Source organism: Delphinus delphis, chromosome 13, assembly GCF_949987515.2.
Source record: "Delphinus delphis chromosome 13, mDelDel1.2, whole genome shotgun sequence".
NCBI classification, from domain to species: Eukaryota; Metazoa; Chordata; class Mammalia; order Artiodactyla; family Delphinidae; genus Delphinus; species Delphinus delphis.
This window is the reverse complement of record NC_082695.1, coordinates 16,074,869-16,087,847: the sequence shown is the minus strand read 5'-3', so window position 1 is coordinate 16,087,847 and position 12,979 is coordinate 16,074,869. Positions and strand designations below refer to the sequence as shown.

The 12,979-nt window shown below is 49.6% G+C and overlaps 1 protein-coding gene across 1 annotated transcript in view; it reads left to right on the top strand.

The window, feature by feature from the left end:
* ALDH2 (aldehyde dehydrogenase 2 family member) overlaps positions 1–12,979 on the top strand; it is a 29,547-nt gene that overhangs the window by 8,015 nt on the left and 8,553 nt on the right. The window contains exons 2-9 of the mRNA XM_060028160.1: positions 2,577–2,681; positions 4,570–4,710; positions 5,856–5,935; positions 8,070–8,181; positions 8,688–8,816; positions 9,253–9,366; positions 11,911–12,013; positions 12,617–12,801. Of these exons, the coding sequence (XP_059884143.1) occupies positions 2,577–2,681; positions 4,570–4,710; positions 5,856–5,935; positions 8,070–8,181; positions 8,688–8,816; positions 9,253–9,366; positions 11,911–12,013; positions 12,617–12,801 (969 nt within the window). The remainder of the gene's footprint in view (positions 1–2,576; positions 2,682–4,569; positions 4,711–5,855; positions 5,936–8,069; positions 8,182–8,687; positions 8,817–9,252; positions 9,367–11,910; positions 12,014–12,616; positions 12,802–12,979) is intronic.

The following is a 12,979-nucleotide window of genomic DNA, read 5'->3' as shown; positions in this document are numbered from 1 at the left end:
TCATCCCCAGAGACTGACGAGCATCTGGAAATGAAGGGATTGGCCCCAAGGTCACAGCTTGTGAGGGGTAGAGCCAAGATTCGAACACATGTCTGTCTGGCTTAGAGGCTGGTGCTTTTTATAGCACCCATAATAAAAACTCAAAATCAAACTGGCAGCAGGGCAGTTAAGTAAACCATAAAGATGGAGATTAGGAAACGAGTTCTGACCTCCTCGAAGGCAAACATGGGCTCTGACTGGAGTCTGGAGTTGGGGGGAAGAACTGGGTGAAGAGCACAGGCTTTGGAGTTCCGAAGACTTGGGTTCAAATCCCGGCTCTGCTCTCACTGCTGTGTGACCTTGAGCAGGTGGCTTGACTTCTCTGTGCCTCAGTGTCCCCCGACTGTAGGGAGGATGCAGCTTACCTAGGTTTGCTATGAGGTTTAAATGGGAATGATCCAGTAATGGAAAGCTTCTGGTACAGGGGCTGCCACATAATGAGTAGCCAGGAACTGTCAATAGCCATTTCCATGACATGCAGGTGATGGGTAGAACATTCACATGATTCCAGGTGCTGACATCTTGGTCAGCAGAAGGGAACAGTACAAGGCCAGCCAGGCTCACCCCCACCCACTGCGGCCTGCCTTTCTCTGTAGCTGACCTCCTCCTTAAAGTGCTTCAGTGAATCAGTGGGTGTGAGGCTGTGAAACCTGAGCCTGCACTCAGGGTGGCAACGGGAACAGATGTTTGGAGTGGTCACAGGCTGTGTGCCAGGCTGTCCTCCTTCCTCCACAGGTGTTACCTCTGCTCCTCCCCGTGGGCTTCACTCTCCTCCAAGTTCACCAGGAGGCAAGGCTGATTCTCAGAGAGGGGAGCATGTGGGGAGGGTGTGGCCCAGTCCAGCTTGAACTCGGGTCCAGCTGGCTTCCAGCCTGAACTCTTTCTGCTACACCTGTTCCCTCCACTGGAAACTACCTGTTGCCTGCTTCCCAGCTCTCTTGCAGGAGGAAACAGGGGTGTCTTTTCCCTTCAGATTGATGATCAGCCACCTAATGTGAACCCACACACATTTCCAAAGAACCTGGCTGAGTGACTGCAGACAACTTCCCAGGTCCTAAGCCGGGGCCAGGCCATGTTGGGATGCTGGGGCCCAGGAGAGCCCTTGGGGAAGGAAGGCAGAGTGGCCTTGGACAGGTGTCCTTGCCTTCACCCCACGTGTGACCTTTGCCCAGCCTTGGTTAAAGTGACTGAAGTGACCTCAGCCCCCTCTGGAAAGACCAGTTTCCCCAGCCTCAGGGGACAGCTTGCTGGGAGATTTCTGCTCTGCTCCCCTGAGGGTTTCACAGGACCTGTCCTCCTCTCTGACCCCATCTCCTAGCACTTCCTTCCTGGTTCATCAGTAACTCTGGCTGCCTTTGTTTTTTCTCAAACACACCAGACTTATTCCTGCCCCAGGGCCTTTGCACTTGCTGTTCCTGCTGCCTGGATTGTTCATCCTCCCATTCTTCCCATGGCTGGCTCCTTTTCATCAGTCAGGGCTCAAGTCAAATGTCTGCTCTTCAGAGAAACCCTCCCTGACCATCCCAGCTAGAGCTCTCTATCTTCCTCCACTTCAGTACTCTCTATGGATCTTGTTTTTCTCCTTTGCACTTATGACTGCAGTCTGAGACTGCCTTGTATATTTGATTGCTTCTTTATTTTCTGTGCCTACCAGAACGCCAGCTCCATGAGAGAAAAGTTCCTGAGTTTGGTTCCCACTGTGTCCTCAGCCCTAGAACCGTGCCTGGCCCATTGCAGGTGTTCACTAAATATTTACTGAATGGATGAAAGAATAATCTAACTTGGTTCTCATAACAACCCTACTACAGTAGTGTGGTAGAGGAACAGCGGTTGCTAATTCTTCGTTGCTCTTCCCAGGCAGAGGTGGAGGCTCTCCTCCCTCCCTGTGAATCTGGACTGGGCCTGTGACTCATGCTGACCAATGGAATTGGTGGCAGAAATAAGGCCATGTGACTTCTGAAGCTAGGTCTTAAGAAGCCTTTCAGCTTTTGCCTGGTGTCTTGGAACACTCTCTAGGGAAGCCAGCTGTCATGTGAGAGGTCTGACTAGCCTGAGTCTGCCATACAGTCAGGAAGCCCAAGCAACCATGTGGTGCCAGACATATGAGTGAAGAAAGTATCTTGCACCTGCAGCCCCAGGTGCCCTCGCTCTGCAACCACATGACCAAGCCCTGCCCAGCTGAGCCTAATCAATGGACACAACTGTGAGAGATAATAATAAAGCATTTTAAGCTACCAACTGTTGAGGTGATGTTACACAGCAGTATATACAGATTACTGATAAGAAAGGAACATAGTCTTCATTTCTCAGGTCAAAGAAACCAGGGCATTGAAAGGTCAAATGACTTACCCACAGTACTTGGCAGAGTGGGTGCTCCAGCTTGGATTGTCTCCAAGGCCTGTGCTTTTAACTTCTAGGCCACATCCCTCTGAAGCTAATTCCTATTTGTTCTTTCTGATTTTTTTTTTTAAAACATGGCTGGTGGTCAGTATCAGGTTGAGAGCTGGTCCTGAGGACTTTCTTCCTTCTCATTGTAGATCTTCATAAACAATGAGTGGCATGATTCTGTCAGCAAGAAAACTTTCCCCACCATCAATCCATCCACTGGGGATGTCATCTGTCATGTAGCTGAAGGGGACAAGGTGAGATATGGTAACTTAAACTTCAGGGCAGGGCTGAGTGGGTTGGGGGTGCACAAGGATGGTTTCATTCTCTAACATGTTTTTTTATGGTTGAAACTGTGTGTGTATTACTTTCATAACTAAAAATGCCAATTAAACTTTTTGAGTTAAGTGAAACCACAGAAACTCTTCCTTGCAGGTAAAAGTGCTAGATTGTACCCGGGTTCAAGAATTTGTACAGTTGTGCAAAGAAGATGTGGCACATAAATACAATGGAATATTACTCCACCATAAAAAGAAACGAAACTGAGTTATTTGTAGTGAGGTGGATGGACTTAGAGTCTGTCATACAGAGTGAAGTGAGAGAAAAATACTGTATGCTAACGCATATATATGGAATCTAAAAAAAAAAAAAAGGTACTGATGAACCTAGTGGCAGGGCAGGAATAAAGACGTAGACAGACGTAGAGAATGGACTTGAGGACACGGCGGGGAGGGGGAAGCTGGGGCGAAGTAAGAGTAGCATCGACATATATACACTACCAAATGTAAAATAGATAGCTAGCTAGTGGAAAGCAGCAGCATAGCACAGGGAGATCAGCTCCGTGCTTTGGGACAACCTAGAGGGGTGGGATAGGGAGGGTGGGAGGGAGACTCGAGAGGGAGGGGATATATGTGTGCATGTGGCTGGTTCACTTTGTTGTGCCACAGAGGCTAGCACAGTATTGTGAAGCAGGTTATACACCAATAAAGATATATTAAAAATAAAATATAAAAAAATTCATACAGTTGCAGAATTGTAGACTTGGAATTTAATTTGAGAACACCTAATCCAGTCTGTCCATTTCAGACCTGGAAGTTGAAGGTCAGAGAAGGGAAGTACAGAGCTAGATGGAAATCTTCTTCAGCAGAATTCAGATCTCCTGAGATCTAGCTATGGTGTCTATAGTATATTTGGATTTGATTATATATACCCATAGTAATGAAAAAATACTAATTTTAAAGTTAAAAATTAGACTTTCAGGGGCTCCCCTGGTGGCGCCGTGGTTGAGAGTCCGCCTGCCGATGCAGGGGACACGGGTTCGTGCCCCGGTCCGGGAAGATCCCACATGCCGCGGAGCGGCTGGGCCCGTGAGCCATGGCTGCTGAGCCTGCGCGTCCGGAGCCTGTGCTCCGCAACGGGAGAGGCCACAACAGTGAGAGGCCCGCGTACCACAAAAAAAAAAAATTAAACTTTCAGTAAAAAACATTTCATTTATTAAAATAGAAAAAGCATTAAAAATAATTCAAGAATGCCTCCTGTCCTCTGCTTTAAAACAGTCTTCTATATGTACATTTAAGGCCTTTCTCCCTTTGCTAAAAGAAAGTGTGAATACTTTCCTGGCTCATAGGGTAGTCTAATGGTAAATGTATTTAATATTAATGAAAACCATGCTCCGTACCTCCTGATACACATCTCCCTATATGGAAAATGCTAGCTGTGTTGATTTTATTGCTTTCCCAGGAGAGGGAAGCTGGTTAAACCTGCATTAGTTGGAGACTGCCAGTCGTCTCCGAAGGAATGGTTAATTTCACTGGGCTTGTTTTGAAAGGAAGAGGGGGAAAATGGCCAATTTCTTAGTGCTGATCCCTGAATGCCTCTCCCTACGTTAACTCTTTGGGGGATTTTGAAATGGAAACCATCAGGATCCTCATTCCCACCATGACTGCTGGGAAGGAGAGAAGCCCAGTCATTTAATTCTGAAGCTGGTCAAACAGAGCCCTTTTGAGGCTGGGAGGAACTGTTTGGGGCAGTTCCCACACAGGCATTGACTGAAGCTCCTGTGGGCACGTTCGGCAGCGGGGCAGGAGGCGTTTGGAGGTGGTTATTGCTGAGAAGGCCTGAAGTACCTCGGTGGGTGTTTTCCAGGAAGACGTGGACAGGGCAGTGAAGGCTGCCCGGGCTGCATTCCAGCTGGGCTCGCCGTGGCGCCGCATGGATGCGTCCAAAAGGGGCTGGCTGCTGAACCGCCTGGCTGATCTGATTGAGCGGGACCGGACCTACCTGGCAGTAAGTTCTCTGCCCTCTCCCCTCTCATCCCACATGGCGAATGGATGTCCCACGGATAGCCAGGAAAGTGTTGCCTTGCTGACAAGTAACTGGCCAGAATGGCGTAGGCTGGACACCTTTGGGGTACCCTCCTGTACCAACCTGGGAAGCCTCTTAGTGTTTCCTTTGATGCAGTGGGTTTGGCTAAGAAAGGAGGAGACTCGGGTGGGGAGGGGGCTATGATGGGGAAACCTTCCTGGAGAGAGACCCCCCAGAGGGATGGACACCTCTCCCAGACCCTCTCTGTGTGGTGGGCCTCCTCCCTGTCTGCAAGAGGCAGAAGAAACCAGGAGGCAATACCCTCTCCTCCCCCAGTTCATACTGCACATAGCAGCCAGAGTGAAGCTTCTAGAAGGCAAATTATACCATGGCACTCTGCTCTTAAGCCTTCCATCACATTCTGTGTCCTTAGGATAAAGCCCTGTTCCCTCAACATAATCTACTAGGCCTTCCTGATCTGGCTCTATCTCCCAACTGTGGCCCTCACACACAGAGCTCAACTCACCAGCTTTCCCTCAGCTTCTTCGCTGCCAAGCTTTGGGCCTTTGCACATGCTGTTTCCTCTGCCCAGGGTACTCTTCCCTCTGTCACCATTCATACCTTCCCCTTTGCTTTGTTCCTCTTACATATCCTTCAGGTTTTAGCCTAAAGGGTGCTTCTCAGGCTGGAGTTTCTCCAGCTGGGTTGGGCACTTTGTAACACTCTTTTAACACTTGTGACTAATTCATGTCATTATTTGCTGGCTTTTTGCTCTTTTTTCTTTTTTTTTTTTTAACATCCTTATTGGAATATAATTGCTTTACAAAGGCATTTTGTTCTATAAGCTCCATGATCGCCTCTGTATTCCTAGCACCTGGATCCGCCATAGAGTAGAAGCTTGAAAAAAATATAGTGAAATGATTGAATGAGAAGTTGGTGCATCCTTCCTCCCATCCCCCTCCTCTTGCTCCCTGCCATTGAAGAGGCCCAGAAATGCCTCAAAGTTCAGCACAAAGGGGCCACCAGCCCTTCTCAGACCATGCTGAGCCTCAATGCTGTTTGTCACCCGATTTACTGATTCATTCCTGTGCCCCCGTGTCCGTGTTGATCTTGTTGTCTTTGCTCAGGCCTTGGAGACCCTGGACAACGGCAAGCCCTACGTCATTTCCTACCTGGTGGATTTGGACATGGTTCTCAAATGTCTCCGGTATGGGCTCAGGCTTCCTGTTCTTTGTTCTGGCCGTGCCAGAGGGGAGGGAGTGTTGCTGGAGGGGTGGAAACAGAATAATGTAAAAGGATCCACAGGAGTTGGAGAAATGTATTCTAGTTAGACTCCATCTCATGGGAATCATCCCTCAATACCAAAACTGTAATTGAGTCATACACGTTTTCTCTTTCAGTTTTGGTAATTTATATGTTAGTTGGAATTTGTCCATTTCTTCTAGGTTATCTAATTTGTTGACTACAGTTGCACATAACATTGTCTTATAATGATTTTTATCCCGTTTTTATAATGTCCCCACTTCCATTTCTGATTTTAGTTATTTGTGCTTCTCCCTTTTTTTCTTAGTCTGGCTAAAGGTTTGTCAATTTAGTGAATGTTTTCAAAGAACCAGCTTGTGGATTTGTTGATTCTCTGTTGTTTTTCATTTCACCCATCTCTGCTCTGATCTTCATTATTTGCTTCCTCTTGCTAGCTTTGGGTTTAGTTTAATCATAAACATTTTAATAACCAAGAAATACAAGATGAGGAATAAGAGCTTTGTCAGAGCCCTTGGGTCATAGGTAACAGGAACTCACTCAGCCTAACTTGGGCAACTGTGGAGAGTGAGGGGTCTGAAATCGAGAAGGCCATTCAGTCTAACTGCTGCCTACTTGCTTCCTTCTTCTCTCGACTACACTGGCCTCTCCTGGGGCCAGTCTGCATGTTGGAACCCGGTTGCTCACACCTGGGCTGGCTGCTGTATGAGTGCTTCCGGCCAGACTAAGCTGCAGTCCCTTAGTCCTCGTGCCAAATTCCTGGAAGGGGGGCCCTGACTGGCTGGCCTTGAGTCTGACCAGATGTGGTTCAGGTGGACAGATCATTGTTCAAATAATGGCTGTTCCTCTGTGACCATGTGGACAGAGGTGGAGGGGAAGAAGCGGTGCCAGAAAAGTATGGGTTGGACAACAAAACTGTAGTTATCCCCCATAACAGGGTTTCTCAACCAGGGCAGTTGCGTCTCCCAGGGGACAGTGGCTAATGTCTGGAGACGTTTTTGGTTGTCACAACTGGGAGGGAGGGGTGCTACTGGCATCTGGTGCATAGATGCCAGGGATGCTTTAAAAATCCTGCAGTGCACAGGACAGCCTCCCACAGCAAAGAATTTTCCAGCCCCAAATGGCAGCAGTGCCAAGATAGAGAATGCTCTGCAAGGACGCCCCAGAGGGAGCAGCCTGGTGAACAGCAGGCAGAGCCCCAGGCCTTCCTGTGTTTTAGCAGAGTGCCTCTGTGCCCATTAAATACCTGTTCTGAGGCGTGCAAACACACGTAATACAGACCTGGGAAGAAGGGAGCAGCGATGCCTTAATTTGTACAGATTGGCAACTCCGTGGCTATTTTTCTCCCTGGCGTCACAAACCTATGTTCACACCCAGGTCAAGTCTGGTCTCAGGCTAACCTCAGCAGACACATTCATTTCAGAAATCTCTCTTTTACATTGCATGTTGCATCTCTCCCCCATCTTTCATTCTTCCTACTTCCCTGAAAATCATCACATACTATAAACACATGACTCTTCTTTTCCCCCCAGCTCTAATTTGCTGTGTTTTTGCCATTTGTGTCCCTGTGTGTCTGGATGGTAAGCTTTACAGGGTTGGGACCCAGTCATTGATTTGTTTCTGGTCACTGTTCACTCAGTCTTAGTACAATGCTCTGCACACAGCAAGTGCCAGCTGTTAGATGGGTTTGCACTTTCCCACTAGAGTCGATCCATGGTTCTCAGATGCTAATCTGTGGTGCTGGGCTGGTGCGACAGTCACAGTTTAATAAATCTGAATGTTTATTAAAAATACTGATTCCTGGGCATCAGCCCCAGAGTCAGTTGAGTAGGTCAGAAGTGGGTACCTGGAATTTGGTGTTTTTTATGAGCACCCCAGGTGATTCTGAGGCTTAGAGGTTAGTTACCGAGAATGAATTATTGTGACCCTAGCAGTTAAGTCTTTCTGGAAATAAGCCCAGAGCCAGGGCAATTATCAGAAAGACCCAGTTGGACCAGTTTGAGTTTTCTCTTTCTGCCAGAGTTTACAGGGGTCCCTGACAGTCATTGACGGAGTTTGGATTTTTTTTTTTTTTTTTTAAGTTACTATGCAGGCTGGGCTGATAAGTACCACGGAAAAACCATTCCCATCGATGGGGACTACTTCAGCTACACCCGCCATGAACCTGTGGGAGTGTGTGGGCAGATCATCCCGGTGAGTGTTAGACTCATAATAAACAAATGAAGGTTTATCAGGAGTGCTGTGAGAGGCAGCAATCTTGGGCAGGTTCATTGCCAAGGTGGGAGGGTCTGTGGGGTGATGTTGGAAGGCGGCCTGGGCAGTGGTTGAGAACATGGTCTTTAACAAAGCCAACCAGCCCTGCCACGGGTGAACTCTGTGACCTTGGACAAGTCACTTATCCCCCTAGGACTTGGTTTCCTTATCTGAAAAGTAGAAGTGATAGTAGCTGTCTTAGGGCAGTAGGGAGGATTGAAGGCGGTGATGTAGCATGGTGCCTAGTATGGAAAAGCATGAATGCGAGTCACTAATGTTATCATCCACCACCTGCCTTGTTTATCTGTCTTAAATCTACAATTGAGTGGTGAGGGGAACACGAGAGGTTCAGAGAACCTGGTGTTGCTTCTGCTCCCTGGTTGCCACTTTCTGCTGCCAGTGCAGCTCTCGGCTGAGATTTCGGGAGTGGCTGTTGTTGATTGCAGTGGAACTTCCCGCTCTTGATGCAAGCATGGAAACTGGGCCCAGCCTTGGCGACTGGAAACGTGGTTGTGATGAAGGTGGCTGAGCAGACTCCACTCACTGCCCTCTATGTGGCCAACTTGATTAAGGAGGTGCGTGGCTTGCGTCCATCTTGACCTCTATATGCCTTTGTAGAGGCTTGCTCTATAGGAGTGCTGATGAGGGGCCCCCGTAGTGGGGACGGGTATTTGTAGAGAAGGGAGTGAACCCCCCTCATCCCTGCTCATCACACTTCAGCTGAAGTGACCCGCACCACCTCTCTTCTACATTGGGTTTCATTGCAAGACCCCTCTGAAGGATGAAAACCATTCTAAGTGAGTGCCATGGGGGCAGGGGCAAAGGGCACAGGGAATCCCACAAAACAGGCTCCTTGCTGCACCATTTGGAATTCCTGAGCAGTACCCGGTAAGACTGCTCACCTGTGTGCTGGGCAGACTGCCGCAGCTTCTGGGAGGGGATGTGTATTCCTCTGTCCAGACCCTTTGGAGCGGGAGAATGACTCCCAGTGTCCCTGGTGTTTGCCTACAGGCCGGCTTTCCTCCTGGCGTGGTCAATATCGTACCTGGATTTGGCCCCACGGCTGGGGCCGCCGTTGCCTCTCATGAGGATGTGGACAAAGTGGCCTTCACAGGCTCCACTGAGGTAAGGCATCCTAGGACCTCAGGCTTGTGGTATGTTTGGCTCAAACGCTGCCAGTCCTCAAAGGATGATGCGTTCAAGACTATCCTGGCGGTCCAGTGGTTAGGACTCGGTGCTTTCACCGCTGTGGCCCAGGTTCAGCCCCTGGTTGGGGAACTAAGATCCCGCAAGCCGTGCAGCGCAGCTAAAATAAAGTAAAATAAGATTAGCCTCTGGGTACTGCATGGGGGTCTACCCCAGGACTGCCTTTGAGTAGCTCAAGTGAGGGGCCCCATGTGTGCCAGCAGGGACCATCAGGGTGGAACCCTTTGTGGATTGGTTGACACTCCAGTTGCTGTAGGGGGGTGGCCTGGCATCCCATGTGGGATAAAGAGGCCAGGACTGTCTATGTGTAGACTTTATAAAGCCCAGAGCTGACTGCCTGCCCAAGGTCAAAGCACCTCGGCTGTGTCAGACTCTTTGACTGGCACTGCCCTGGCAATTAAAGAGAGTGGGCTTTAGGGAGACATGAGTTCAAATCCCAGCCTTGTCATTATGACATGAGGCAATTCACTGAGTGTCTTTGGGGGCTCCATTCATTGTGTTTAAAATGAGGATGGCAGTGGGCTTCCCTGGTGGCGCAGTGGTTGAGAGTCTGCCTGCCGATGTAGGGGACACGGGTGCGTGTCCCGGTCCGGGAAGATCCCACATGCCGCGGAGCGGCTGGGCCCGTGAGCCATGACCGCTGAGCCTGTGCGTCCAGAGCCTGTGCTCCGCAACGGGAGAGGCCACAGCAGTGAGAGGCCCGTGTACCGCAAAAAAAAAAAAAAAAAAAAATGAGGATGGCAGTATCTATGCAGTACAGACAGTGGGTGTGGTGTAGTGGGAAAGATAATGCGCTTTGGAGTCAAACTAACTGTTTCAGCAGCACTTACTTAGCTATGCGACCTTAGGCAAGTTAGCCTCCTGAAGCCTCCTTTTCCCCACCTATAAAATAGGGATAATAACTGTGCCCACCTCCCGGGGTTGGCCTGAGTGAGATAAAGCTTATGATGTATTCAGCAAAAGTCTAGCCCAGAGTAAGTGCTCAGTGAGTGAATGGATGAGTGAGTGCCGCTCTGTGCCAGGCCCCGGAGAGACAAAGACATATAAGCTGCCTGGGGATTCCTTAAACATAATCACCTTGAAAGCAGGGACAAAATTCATTTTTCCTATCTTGAATTCTTGGAAGCCTTCATTGCATGACTTTAGAGAAGGCATGCTGAATAGTATAATAAAGGTGATCTTTAAAATGATCCCCGAGGTAAAGTTACCTTTAGACATTCAGTCTGTATGCAGAGATGGCGGTTGCGGGAGGGCAGAACTGTGGCCTAGATGACACAGTCCAGGCTCTTTCTTGGCTTAGTCACCACCTAAATTAATGCCTCAAGGGGATGTTGAGAATCTTGCAGATGGGATGGTTTCTTTCTTTCTTTTTAAATTAATTTATTTTTGGCTGTGTTGGGTCTTCATTGCTGTGCACGGGCTTTCTCTAGTTGCAGCGAGCGGGGGCTACTCTTCGTTGCAGTGCGCGGGCTTCTTTTTTTTTTTTTAACATCTTTATTGGGGTACAATTGCTTTACAATGGTGTGTTAGTTTCTGCTTTATAACAAAGTGAATCAGTTATACATATACATATGTTCCCATATCTCTTCCCCCTTGCGTCTCCCTCCCTCCCACCCTCCCTATCCCACTCGGGCTTCTTATTGCAGTGGCTTCTCCTGTTGCGGAGCACGGGCTCTAGGCGCAGGCTTCAGTAGTTGTGGCTCGCGGGCTCTAGGCGCGCGGGCTTCAGTAGTTGTGGCACATGGGCTTAGTTGCTCCGCGGCATGTGGGATCTTTCTGGACCAGGGCTCGTACCCGTGTCCCCCTGCATTGACAGACGGATTCTTAACCACTGTACCACCAGGGAAGTCACATGGGATGGTTTCTTGACCGCGGTATGTGTGCTCATTCAACAGATAAGCACAGGGGTTCTTTGTGCCAGGCTCTTGGAATATGGAGGTGAGAAGCACCCCATCCTTGCCCTGTGCTAGGAGATACCATTTAAAACACTGTGAGAATGAGGCAGGATAGCAGGTCTGAACTGGTGCTGGATGCAGTTTGCCCAAATGTGAATTCTGACTCCACATTTACTGTGTGACTTTGGGCAAGTGACTTGACCACTCTGAGCTATAGCTCCCACATTTCTATATCAAGGGAAAGAGTCGGCCCTACCTCTGAGGTTGTTGTGAGGGTTGAACTTAATGCACACAAAACACTTAGCACAGTGTCTGGTATGTAGGTGGTGCTGAGTGTGTAGAAGCCACACAGCAATGACCCTGCTCGTGTCGTTACTGACATTGTCATCCTACGAGCTCAGAGGATGGGGCAGTGATGGTAAGTGAATGGCCAGATTTGGTGAAATTCTCCAGGTCTCTTGTAGTCCAGCTACTCCCTCAGGTTGTGGGGGCTTCTGTTCTGTGTGTCTGAGAACATTTGGTTTTGTTTTCCTCTGCTGAGTTTGTCTCTGTTCCCGCTTCCCTGTAGGTTGGCCACCTAATCCAGACTGCTGCGGGGAACAGTAACCTCAAGAGAGTGACCCTGGAGCTAGGAGGAAAGAGTCCCAATATCATCATGTCAGATGCTGACAGTAAGTTTTCAGGGGGGAGGTCTGATAGCAACCTGCCGCTGGCTCTGTATTCTGTGGTTCCACTCAGTTCCGCAATCCTCAGCATCCCTCGGATTGGTTTCTGCCCCCAGGGCCTCAGGATGAAAGTAAGATTCCTCAGCATGGCCCTGTGGCCTACACGATGTGGCCTCTCCCCCAGCCTTTCTCCTCTCTGCTCCCTGTAATCCAGCCAGGCTGAGCTACTCACTTGCACAAGAATGCAGCCTGCTTTCAGATTAGACTACTTTTCCTCCATCACATCCTTTTTCCTGGTCCTGCTGAGGTGCTCCCAGATTCGTCCTCCTTGAGGGAGTCTTCCCTGATGGCCATAGGCCAGCTGGTTTGGTCCTCCAGCCGCCCTTGGCTCTATTACCATAGTGGGTGATGACCACCGTCCTTCGTGTCTATCTGCCACTTGGTCTCCACACTCAGAGAAGGGAGCGATCGGCCCTGCCTTGTTCCCACACAGAGTCTGGCACCCAGCAGGCATGAACGCTGTTGGTAGTGTTAACGGGTTAAGGGTAGCAGCCACTGGGGCCAGGCTCCTCCTTATCCTCTTCTTATGGTTGCCTTCTGCCTCCGCAGTGGACTGGGCTGTGGAGCAGGCCCACTTCGCCCTGTTCTTCAACCAGGGCCAGTGCTGCTGTGCAGGCTCCCGGACCTTTGTGCAGGAGGACGTTTACACCGAGTTTGTGGAGCGGAGTGTTGCCCGGGCCAGGTCTCGTGTGGTCGGGAACCCCTTTGACAGCCGGACTGAGCAGGGGCCGCAGGTAAGCCCAGTGGTTGCACGCAGGTCTCGGTGTCCGGAGCCACCATGGAGAAGCGGAAAGGGCCTTGGACTCTGAATCCGGCAGGCCTGGCTTCAAGTCTCAGCTCTGCCAGGTACCAGCTGTGTGCCCTTGGGAAGCCACATGCTCTCTCCGAGCCACCATTCTCTCATCCATAAAG